Here is a 12,410-nt window from a genome sequence, read left to right as displayed (position 1 = left end):
CTATGTAAACCTCTGAGCCACTTTTTCCAGCCTTCTTTATTTAATGATCTATTTCTTTCTAAGAAACTCAGACCCCTCTTACCCTTACAAACATCTTATGCTATTCTCATGTTCCAGGAATTGTTCACCTATTCCTGGTATACAGACTTCCTTCCTCGTCTTCTCTACCTAGGTAAAAGCCTACTTTCCTTTAAGGGTTAACTCAGATCCTATGTTCTTTATGCATCCTTCCTGACAAACCTGAATTGCAGTAGGCCATTTCCTATCTTAAATTCTGATTATTTTATTATATATTTTGTAATCCATCAAGAAAGGAAGGAAAGGAAGAAATAATACTTGGGCCCCACTTCAGAGCAACGAAGACACACTGGAGTGTGGGCATCTGAATATTTTGGAAAGATTTTCAGTAATGCTAATAATTTCTAGAGTTGAGAATTACTGTTCTGAGCTGCAGTCTAGCTTGTAAGTACTGAATATCAAAAATTGAAGTCTCTTCCAATGTATCTCTTTGGGCAAATGAAACCATTATTCATGCAATCATTTAAAAGCCAATAATCTAGGATTTATAAACATCTCCCTTTACCTTAACCTCTACTCCCCTTCAATCAACAAGTCCTTTAATTTTAATTCCTAAATAGATTTTAAAGCTGACCACTTCTCTGTGTATCTACTGTTCAAGTTATACTTCTATCTCACCTGGACTCTAAGGGTAATTCAACAATCTTTTTTTCTTGTCCTCATACAAATTTTTCTTCACGGCAACCAACATCTGCTCAGGCCATATATTTTCCCTCCTTCCCCAACTTCTTCCCTCACCCCCTGTTCCCCATATAAAGTATTTCCCCTTGAAAAAAATTTAACATGACCACAATGATCTTTAAAACAGTATCTTTCAGTGGCTCTGGCTTCATTTTGCATGCTGGCTCTGCTTAGTCTGTGGCACTCCACCCCCGCACTGGCCTTTTAGTATCTCATATGCAACAGAGTCCCTTTTACCAAAGGGCATTTGCACTATATGCTACGCATGTATGGAATGTTCTTCACTACTTGGGTTGCCTAGTTCCGTTCCATATCTTCTTTTGAATACATACTATCAGTTAAATTGTGACAATCCCAAAAAGACAGATTGAAGTCCTAACCCCTGTGCCTGTTAATAGGACCTTATTTAGGAATAGTTTTTGTGGATATAATCCAGTTAAGATGAAGTCATACTGAATTAGGGTGGATGAGAACCCAGCGTGACTGGTACTCTTATAAAAAGATAAGACACTGATGCACAGTGAAGATGGTCACGCGATGTTGGAGGCAGAGATGAGAGCAGTGCATCTGAAAACTAAGGGTTGCTGGTAAACATGAGAAGCAGCAAGTAAGGCTACCCCTCTGCAGATTTCAGAAAGAGCATGGTCTTGCAGATACCTTGATTTCAAACTTCTACTGGAAGAGAATACACTTTTGTTGTTTTACGCTACTCAGTGTGTGGTTTTTAGGGAAAGCCCAGAAAACTAATACACACATCTAATACAATTTCCTCAAAGTAAGCCTTTCTTGACTTCAGAGATTTGATCAAATTGTCCTTCAGATGATCCCATAGAACTTATCACAGTCATAATTTGGCTCTCATTGGCGTGATTATTTGTCTTTTCTTTCTAATAAACTGTAAGCTCCATCACAGCAGACTGTAAAGTATCACTACTTCATCAGACATTTTTTTCTTTACATGTCACATTTACGGTAGAAGTTAAATAGGCTGGGTTTATCTTTGTTCCCAATTGTCATGGGTATCTAACATTTCAAGGAGTTACATCATTTTCCTAGGGTTGCACAATTTTTAAGTAAGATATCAAGAATTGAACTTTGCATTTTTACTAAATATGATATTTTAAAGTCCCATGCAAAGAGAAAAATTAATTTTTACTTGGATGGTTTTACCTTTTTCTAATCAAGTGGTGAAAATTCTGCCTTCTTATTTTTACTGTATTGTTACAGGGCTTGGTTCTGTATGTCATGGATCAGGTGACCAGGGAAGGTTAAGTAGAATATTCTTTCTTTAGTCCACCATGGTCTTTCCTGACTGTTATAAACCATAGAGATATTGAGAACATAACATAAAATTACATTATGTTATGCATTAAGCTACCTGTATCACTGAGAGTATAATCGTAAAAATATATTGATTTTAATTATTTGTACAAATCATGTAAATATGTGAAGCATTATATACATTGACATTACAAATATGTACAAACGTGTGAAAATTAATTTATATTTACTTTGCAAATATGTCTTTTCAGTTCTTGGTTTTTGTCAAGGGGATGTTTAGAGAATTCTGATACTCCTCATACTTCTGATACAAGTACTCCTTGTATCTTTACAGTGATCTAGGTTCATAGCAATTTATTATTTTTTACGTAAAGGTCAGGGAAACTTGAGATTTTAAATTCAGGCAGGAAATTTAACCCTGGCAAGGCTCCTTTTTAATCCAGTACAACTAACTAGTGCTCAATAATCACAGCTTTTATTATCATCATTTTTAACTCAGTATTCTGAAAAGCTTTGTTAAATTCTATTGATCTTTAATTTGTTTCAAATGACAAACTATTCCCCTAACTTGGGTGATATTCGACTGACTAGACACAAACAAAAGGCTTTCATATACATGTAAATAATTACAATTTAAAGCGATAAAAAGTATTAAAGGAACCATATGGATTGAGATTGCAGAATGAGATGGTAGGAGTTGAGGTGGTGCTCCCAGGAGAATCCCAGTACACAGAGCTTCCTGAAATGAATGAAGAAGCTTCCATGAGGTTGCGAGGACAGTTTATGTTCCCTCAATCAATAGAGACATGGAAATACCCTTATAAAGTGTGCACATGGGCATACACTCCAGAGATTAATTGAGAGAGTTGGTTTATCTATTCTAACAAATGTTGGTTAAATTGCATTTTATTTTTCTCCAGAACCATCAATAGTTTCCCTTTTTCAGATTGAATACATAAATCAAAAGAACATATTTCATGAACAAACTATGATTATGAAACTCCTATTCTTCATCTATTGATCCCTGAAACTTTATTTACCCATGCATTTTTTTCCCCTTCTCTGTATTAGATTAGAACTGCTCTTTTTCACATTATTGTAGATAGGACCATCTGTGGCTCTTGACTTGTCAGTGTTTCAAGGAGCCCTCAAAATAGCATAGATGTCATGAAAAACTCATTGCTAAACCAATTCTTGCTTCCACACTTGCAGTATTTCATCAGCTTCTAATTATAGAATACTACTACATTTCAGCATAATTACTAAAGAGTTACTAATGATTCTTTGATGCTATTAGTCTTATAAAATATGTAGAAGTATTTAAGGGAAAACTGTTTTCATAGGAAACTCTGAGGTTTTACTTTTAAATGATACACAACAGAATGTCAATATCCTTCCAAGCTGCTTTACTCACCAAGCCTAACAAACTGCTGAAGTAAAATCCTTTTACATATTTTAAAACTTAAAAAAAAAGAAAATCCAAAGAGATCTCTTAAAATAACTATAACATGCTGATACAATATGAAAACGAAGCTTTAAAAATCTGCTAATGTTATCAGTGTTCCCCATTCGATAATAAAAAGTCTGAATTGATTTTTTTCCAGTTTTAGTACAAAAAATATGACATAACGAATTTCAGCTTGATATAATTTGAAATAGCCAATATATTAAACCCCAAAGTAAAATTTAAATTGGCAATCATGTCAGATTCAAGTCCCTGAATGAATATTAATTTAAAAACTAATCATTTTCCAACAGGTTGAAGCTTCAAAATGCTAGTTCTTGAGTAAAAGCTGTTAGATCCATTACAGTAATATCAGGCATTTTTTTGTTTGGGAAAATAGACCTCCAAAATTTGGAACGTCTGACTCTTCCTAGCACCATTTTTTTTGCCCAGGGATTTAATTATTTAAAACCCATTTCTTTTTTTAGATTTGGGAAATTAGAATTCTGATTTTACTGATGGAAAGCTGACACTAAGTGAACTCTCTGAGGTAAGGTGTAAGGCCAGATCGGTTAATTAATTTTATGTCACTATGTCTATGTAAGTTAAATTCTGGTTTCTGAGCCAAATCCATGAGTAAAGGTATTTTAGTTTTATAGACACACACACAGACACATGCACATACCATGTAAATTAACTGATTGTGGCTATATTGGAGGATGAGTAAAGACATACATATACACATTAACTACAGACTTGCAATTTTAAACTTGACTAAGCCAGATTATCAAGTATGTGTTCTATCCTATGCCCAGCATGATGAAGGCCCTGATCCCCAAATCAAACAGAATTTGGATGCACTAGATAACAAGGCAACAGAGAATAAGTTACATTTCATATTTAAAATATATTCTTTGCAGTTAAATAGTGAAAGAATTACAAGTCGCACTTGTCCATATCTTGGCCAAGAAGTCTACCAAAAACATTGCTGTGTAAATTCCAGACCACAAGGGGAAGCAGGGAAAAAAGCATAAACCCGAGCATCAGTTGAGGAGCTAGCTGTGTCACTTAACCATGTCTGTCCAGACAACCCTACACAAATTAACAGCTTCCCACACTTCTTTTCAACAAAGAATTCCAGGAAGCCTTGTTTCACACATCTAGTCCAATCCTCTTATCCCATAAGAAAACTGAGCTAAGTATATTTGTTAAGACAACTGAGTAGCATTACCTGAGTCAGATTTCTCTTCTCCTTACCTGTGATTCTTCCCACTTCTTTTTGTATCACTTTTTAGGAACGAGTACCTTCTTTATTAAGCATCTATAATATAACTTTATAAGTATCTTACTATCTTAAATGTATCAGAAGTGAGAAGTAAAGGTATCAGTCGCTCAGGCATGTCCAACTCTTCGCAACCCTGCCAGGCTCCTCTGTCCATGGAATTCTCTAAGCAAGAATACTGGAGTGGGTAGCCATTCCCTTCTCCAGGGGATCTTTCTGATCCAGGGATCAAACTCAGGCCTCCCGCATTGCAGGCAGATTCTTGACTCTCTGAGCCACCAAGGAAGCCAAATGTATTCAGACTTGTGTCCAATTTAAAGGAACCCTATGCAGATCTCCAGTTTAAATAACTGCTCTTTAATTTTTATTTGAATGAATACAGATCTCCAAAATGCTAGGTTATCCCCATATCTATCAATAAATACCAGATGAATAAAACCCAATCTGAATGATTTTTCTGCTTTATGACTGTTTTGTTCTGTAGTTTTAATGTAAAATGTAGAATAGGGATTAAAAAAAAAAACTTATGTAAAAATAAATAAATAAAAGAAGAGCACAAATTGGAAAGGACAAGTTTTCTCTTGATAGTCAAATAGTTTGAAATAAAGGTGTCTCATTAAATCATAAGTACTTTAGCCTTTATTGAAACAAGGTGAGGATTTAAAGATTTATAAAGAAATTTTGCCTAACCTAGGAAGTGACTCATATTTGACATGTATTGAAATGATAATGCTGATTTCAGTAGGCACTCTAAGAGCATCTGACTCCTAGGGGAGTAATTCAGTCATGGTTACCTCTTCATTTTTAGATTTTTAAATTTTCTTTGTAAAGCTTTTAATGTACTATTGCCTGCCAAAACATGGCACAGTTTCACAGATAAGGCAAAATAAAAGCAAGTAAAAAGCATTTGTTCATCATTACTGATACAAAACTATGCAACAAATAAACATACTCGTTTGATATCTTTTGTAGAGTCCACTTATTCAGTGGTTTCTATTCCCACATTTTTATAACCTGATTCTGGTACACTGAGCGGGCAGAATGGACAAGATATATAATAAGTCCTGTATCTGCTAACTACTGAATAAATGAGAGGCAAGCATAGACAGAGTGAATCCATCATTGCGATAGATATCAGACATGACCCACCTTTTTGCAGGTCCTTTCAACCCTGGTGGCATGGAAACCCTGCTCCCTGCCAACTGAATTTGCTAAACTCATATCCTACCAAAAAGCAGAGTAGATAGCCTAACGTGCTGATTGAAGATCACTTTGTCAATACCCTCCTATGGAAATCAATCATTTCCTCTCTGTGCTCAATCACCTCTCTGCGTTTCTATTTTAAATGTCTTTTTTAAGGCTTTTAATGCAATGCAGTGCACATGCATAGAAGAATTTCACAGTTACTATCAGACCAAACAAAGATATGTTTAAAGTATATTTAAATCCTCTATAATAGTATCTACAATGAAATAGACTTTAAATCCAAATAACAAATCTCAAGACACTTTAAGTGGAACCTGGGACCCCTTGCAGCAGTGCTTGAGTGAAGGAGTGAAAGTCGCTCAGTCGTATCTGACTCTTTGTGACCCCATTGACTATGCAGTCCATGGAATTCTCCAGGCCAGAATACTGGAGTGGGTAGCCTCTCCCTTCTCCAGGGGATCTTCCCAACCCAGGGATTGAACCCTGGACAAATGTCTCCTGGAGCAACAAAATACAAAGAAACTATAAAAGACTAAAAATAACTGTGTACATGTTCAGTTGGGGCAAATTATGGACAATAAGAGAAGATGAAAAAACCCAAGTGCCACTTCTGAAGAGCTGAGACCAAAAGCAGGGTACTGCACATGTCCCATGCACATGGTATCACCAAAGAGGTGGCAGACCACCTAAGTCACCCCTCTGGTCTGACCCTGGACCTGCTCCTTTTCTCCCCACATATAAGGAATCAGCTTGCACCCCACCTCAAAGAGCAAGCAAGGGAAACTGTTACTTGTTTTTGCTCCCCCCTGCTACAGCAGGGGACCCAGTAAAGGCTTGCCTGAATTATTTTTCTGGCCTCTAATCAATTTCTATTAAGGAAGCCAAGAACCATGGTAGTAACATAAGGAAGTCTGCCTGCTTCAGAGTTGGGGGGAATGTAACAAATCAAAGATTTTCATAAAGTACACAAGGCTACAAATGTCCTCTAGTGCAAATGGGGTTTGCATGGACCACATTGGGGTGCACCTATGAGAGCATACTCACACTGATGCTCCAGTACTTTGGCCACCTGATGTGAAGAGCTGACTCATTGGAAAAGACCCTGATGCTGGGAAAGATTGAAGGCAAAAGGAGAAGGGGACAGCAGAGGATGAGATGGTTAATAAGCATCACCAGCTCAATGGACATGAATTTCAGCAAACTCCAGGAGATAGTGGAGAACAGAGGAGTCTGGTGGGCTGAAATTCAGGAGGTTGCAGAGTCAGATTGAACAACATGAGAGCATACACTGGGAACTATGGTACACAGTACCTCTGGTGTAAAAGGCAAGGGTGACTTTAGACTGCACTGGACCCTTCCAGAGCCCTAAAGAAACCAAAGAATAAACGATCTATTCCCAAGAACTATAAAATAGCAGCCACCTCACAGTTATCTCAGCCTTTAGCAACTTCTAAGGCAAATACAAACTGTTGTTGACAACTAAAGTAATCATATAACACCTTTTGAGTGCCTGATGTGTAAAGTTCATTAGTTCTAAGGTCAGTTTTTTAAATGCAACAGTCAGATTTTATTCATATCATAAGAGACTACCTAGAAAAGACAGCTGTAAAATCCAGGCCAAGGTCTTAATACTGCATGACTATTAAAATTAGTAGTAGACAGCAAAAGAGCCATTACACATTTTTAAACAAACTAAAATATACTAAGCAAATAAAACAAAATTTTCCTGAGGATATTACTCCAAATGGGACTGCCCTAAGCATCTGCGGACATTTTCACTGCAATTTTGAGGGGGAAATACTGGTATTTAAAAAGTTACATCATTAGGTCATTTAAATATTGTTTTTCTTTAGTTGTCACTTACAAATACTTAAAATCTGAAAGGTAGTGCTTCACATCTTATGGGAAGATGCCATTTAAAGGAAAAAAAGGAAGATGGATCCTTGTGCTTAACCAAATGTTAAATATTTTTTATTTTACTCACCTGCACACTAAGATGAATCCATTTCTTCACAAGAATTCTCCCCAGTGTCATTACTTTTATTGGAGGCTGCAAACCATTTACTGTGCGGTAATAAAACATGGTCTCTTTCTCAGATATTGTAAGTTTGAATACAATCTGCCCATCCGCTGTCTTTTCTATAACACACCTTGGGAAGCAACCAGAAAAGAGAAAAGGTCAGTTTCCAACCAAAAGACAGGCTATGACATTGTTCAGTAACGGATCCCAAACTCTAATCAAAGGTCACAATGAACAAGTACCTGAAGGTCATCATATTCAGGGCAAGCTTTCTTTCAATTAAGAGGCCCTTTAATTTCAATAAAGATAGAATTCTTATTTACAGTACATCTGCTAGAACCTCCACTCCCTTTATTAGAGATTCATGGTGGCAGCTCAAGTGGTTGAATCATCCTGCAAAACCAATATTTAGCCTATTGGCTCATTAGTTTCTCTGCTATTTCTTTTATAGGAAGCGGCACAATACACCACATTCTGCTTGGCTATTGAGCCACCAGAGCAAATCATTTTCTCCTCCTCTTTTTTTTTTTTTTAATGTAAAGATAGTTTAGTGTCCATAGAAGGCTCTAAACTGCTAGCCCTGAAGTCAGAATCGCTCTATTTAATTCCCATGATGAAATGGAGAATGGACAACTATAGTCTTTATTTAGCTCATCATCAACTGGCCAGAAGCCAAAGCCAGTGTCTGTAAGATGACTGCCCAGCTCGCCATGCCCACAAAGCCCAACTGGAGCACTGAGATCTTGGTAATGATCTGGGATGAAAGATCATGGAATCTTCTAAAAATACAGTGAAATATTTTTATAAAATAGAAGAATTTTCAGAAAATTAACTGTCAGGCCAGTTATCAAATCATGGTCTTTCTAAAACTCACTTATATCCTGATCACAACAGCACTATTTTCTCATCCCTTTAAATAGACATGTTTTATGTTTTCTATATTCTCTGATTTATGTTTAGTATAAGTGATTTATTTTATACTAATTATATCATCGCATGTGCCTAGCCACTCTGTACCCACTGAGAAGAAACAGATATGAACTTGAGTCCATGTCCAATTACATTTAAATCTAGCAGTTCAACTTTTGCAGGAAGAGAGAAGCATCTCCTAAGGAGATTAGTCCCCCAAATCTGCTATTTAAAAAGAAATATCATGAACATTGAGCACTGATATCTCCTCCAAGTAACTAGCTATTAAAGATGCTCATCAGCCTGCATCTCACAGCCAAGAACTCAAGGAGGTGGTACATCCCAAGGTGGAGAAGATCATCAAGTCACAGAGGAGTCTGGGCTCCTTTCTTCACCCAGTTGCCTCTTACTCAGCTCAGACATCTCCAAGATAATGTCTGATCCTGGAACCCAACCTTCTCAAGGTTCTTAAGAGGTCTCCCTTGCTGCTCACTTATTGTGCTGCTTTGGAAATAACACCCATCCCTCTGTCTTCCTATTCAATAAGGAGTTTTCTGACAATAGCAGCACAGCCTGGCATATAGCAGATCCCCCCCTCCAAAAAAAAATAATGAGTTAGTGATCTGAGTATGAAGAATCAAAGAGGCAAAGGTAAGATTGGGCCAACCCAGAACTATTCCTAAATATGTTTTTAAAACTCCTTAAAGGGCACATTTCTCTCACAAATCATTCTTCCTCATTTGCATTCTTTCTTTCTGAGAGTTGAGAGGTGATGATATGATCAGAGAATACTTAACAGTTACTATTTCACTCGCACTTTTTTGCTCTATTTTGCACATATATTTGGTGATAAAGTTATGAAAAATATTTTTTATATTGGGCATATAGGTTTAGTTGACATACAGATCTTATATAAAGTGGAGATATGATTTTATGAAACTTCTATTGTGATTCAACTCTTTAATAAGTGGATATTTCTCAGTCACTGGAATTAAAGTTTCTCTCTATTCCTCACTTCTAGGTCTTAAACAATCCAAGAAGCGATTGCCTCCATTCGTTTTTCTTGAGTTTAAATCTACAAGTTAGAATTTGGCCCATTACTCAAGAATGTATTTGCCAAATGCAGGCTTATTTCCCCAAGCTTACTGAAAATGCATTTCTTAATATGTTATTGATTATCTTCCTTGCTATTTTGTTTGCTTGTAAACATACTTGCTTTGGTAGATAATGAATGTGAGAGGAAGGCAGGTAGCAAAATATTTAGGAACTGGATTTATTTTGCTCCTGGATAAACAATAATTGGATAATTCATGTTTTGTTTGTTTTACTTATCTAGTACAAACACCGTGAAATTCCCCAATTCCCACAGGTATTTTAGTTTTGAGAATGGAAATGACCTTGATGCTTGGAACTCTCAAAACCATAAACCATGTGCTACTGCCTCTACAAATATTCCTCTGTCTTATTTATACAAAATAATACCAATAGAAGATGAATTTTGTAGAGACATATCCCCTGGAAAAATTTAGAAAAAATAACTTCATCCTAGCCATACTTGTTAAGAGACAATATTTTAAGACTCTTTGGACATCAGTTATATAAACTAAGTAAGTTGGATTTACTGACATTTCAAACAGCAAGAAAACAGGGTTTTCTTTTAGGGTACATACAGAAACAGAGGTAATGGTTTGAGATGATTTTCACTCCAAATAAAACAAAATGAAAAAATGTCAACTTTCACTTGGCAAATTAAAACTAAACATCATAGATATTTAAGTCTTATTTGCTTATGAGATTATAAGACTTTTCTGGTTTGTTTCATGAGTTTTTAGATACTTGGCCAACATCCTCATACAAGGAAAACATCACAAGGGGAAGAGCCAGAAGCTCTCTGGGAAGAAGAAAGATAAGCAAAAAAAAAAGTCTCAAAGCTGTCCTATTTATTCTCATTTCCAGATTGGCTCTAAACACTTAAGGAAAACATTGGATATCAGTTTTAGAAATCAGAATGAAAATCAGGTGATTATTAAAAATAACCAAAAATTGTTAACGAAGCCCCACACCAAACTCACAAAAGACATTTCTGATGGGGTCAATGGCATGAACTTTTGAGAATCTTTTATGCTTTTCTATATAATTCCTAATGGATGAAAACACCAGGAAGCAAAGGGCCAAAAGCGATCTCTTTTCAGACATGAGGTGTCATTCATTTGTTCAACTCATTATTGAACATCTTTCACAATGAGTTAAACAAACATCTCTTCCTAGGAAAACAAGAACACAGAAACAGTCCCCAGCACTCAGACAGTTCACTGCCTAATGACAACTGTATACTCTAGTAAAGGCATGTTGCTTATACAAACCTAGACCAAGACCTTGAACGTATACATTATTTGTATTACTAGTCCCCATGCCTTACAACTCACAGTGAGCCTGGCTGAGCCTCTGAAAACTAAGACTAAAGGTTTAGCTAAACTACTGGGGGGAAAAAAAAAATGAGCCAGGTATAAACATGTCTGCCTTCCATGAAATTATTTTAAAGTACTCTTGAAGGTTCACTTCATTCATGGAAAGGTGAAAGCACTTTGAATTTAGGGAAAAAAATATTTGGTCAAATGAAGTTGACCAGAAAAGCCTCATGTAGGAGCTGGTCTTCAGTTAGCCTAAATTCCAAAGTGCCTTCATTTCTAGGTTGAAATTCAAGTTGCAATACCCTTGACTCTAACTGATTTTGCAGGACCCTAGGAAAGCTTACACTCCCTCTGCTACTTACATTACACCTCCTTGCTCAAGTTTCAACCACACAGCTAGAGTAAATGATGCCGCCAGCCTGGGAGCAGGAGGAGAGGCAAAGCAACTCTGGTGATTTCCAAAAATGAAACTTGCAGAATGGTTATGGGAGTTGGGACTCAGGTCACGCTGGTCTCTGGTGATGCAACCCCTGAGGCCTGCTGAGAAGAGGTTGGTGTAGGTGAAGGGCGATGATCGGTAAGGGCAATCCTGAACGCAGAGCCGCTGAGGACAGATCCGAAGGCCCTCAGCTGTGGCAGAGCTCTGACAGAAAGTGCTTTGGGCTGGGATTCCACATGTCGCTTGGGTTGGCACCACCGAAACCTTCTTGAAAGCTGCCACGTTCTCCAGCCTTGGGAACAGGCCCTGAGAGTCAGCCCACGAGATGGAAGCAAAGTAAGCAAAGAGCCATGTTTCAGGGACCAGAAACAAGAGGCTGAAGCCCAGAGAAAAATCCAGGCAATTCATGTTGACTCAAAAGCATTCTCCTCTGATCCAAGCGTTCCTAAATAACTTGGAAGGCCGAGGGCACTGGCCAGCAGCACTTTCTTGCGGGGTGCTTTAAGTAACGCTGAGATAAATCCATTTTCGGGAAACTGCAGACGTGGTTTCACATGGGGGTAACACCAGAGGCTTCCGTGGTGATGGCGAAGACATGAGTAGCAGCTGGCGTCTGGGAATCAAAAGCAGAGTGTCAAGGAAAATCTGCTGTGTCTTTA

At 37.3% G+C, this 12,410-nt stretch overlaps 1 protein-coding gene across 1 annotated transcript in view; it reads right to left on the bottom strand.

The window, feature by feature from the left end:
- USH2A (usherin) overlaps positions 1-12,159 on the bottom strand; it is a 901,466-nt gene extending 889,307 nt beyond the window's left edge. Inside the window, exons 1-2 of the mRNA XM_081491700.1 lie at positions 11,675-12,159; positions 7,957-8,122 (exon numbers count right to left, since the gene is read on the bottom strand). Of these exons, the coding sequence (XP_081347826.1) occupies positions 7,957-8,122; positions 11,675-12,159 (651 nt within the window). The remainder of the gene's footprint in view (positions 1-7,956; positions 8,123-11,674) is intronic.
- Positions 12,160-12,410: the final 251 nt, after the last annotated feature.

Source organism: Giraffa tippelskirchi, chromosome 5 (genome assembly GCF_054371585.1).
Source record: "Giraffa tippelskirchi isolate mGirTip1 chromosome 5, T2T-mGirTip1v1.2.pri, whole genome shotgun sequence".
Taxonomy (NCBI): domain Eukaryota; kingdom Metazoa; phylum Chordata; class Mammalia; order Artiodactyla; family Giraffidae; genus Giraffa; species Giraffa tippelskirchi.
This window is presented reverse-complemented; position numbering and strand designations above follow the sequence as displayed.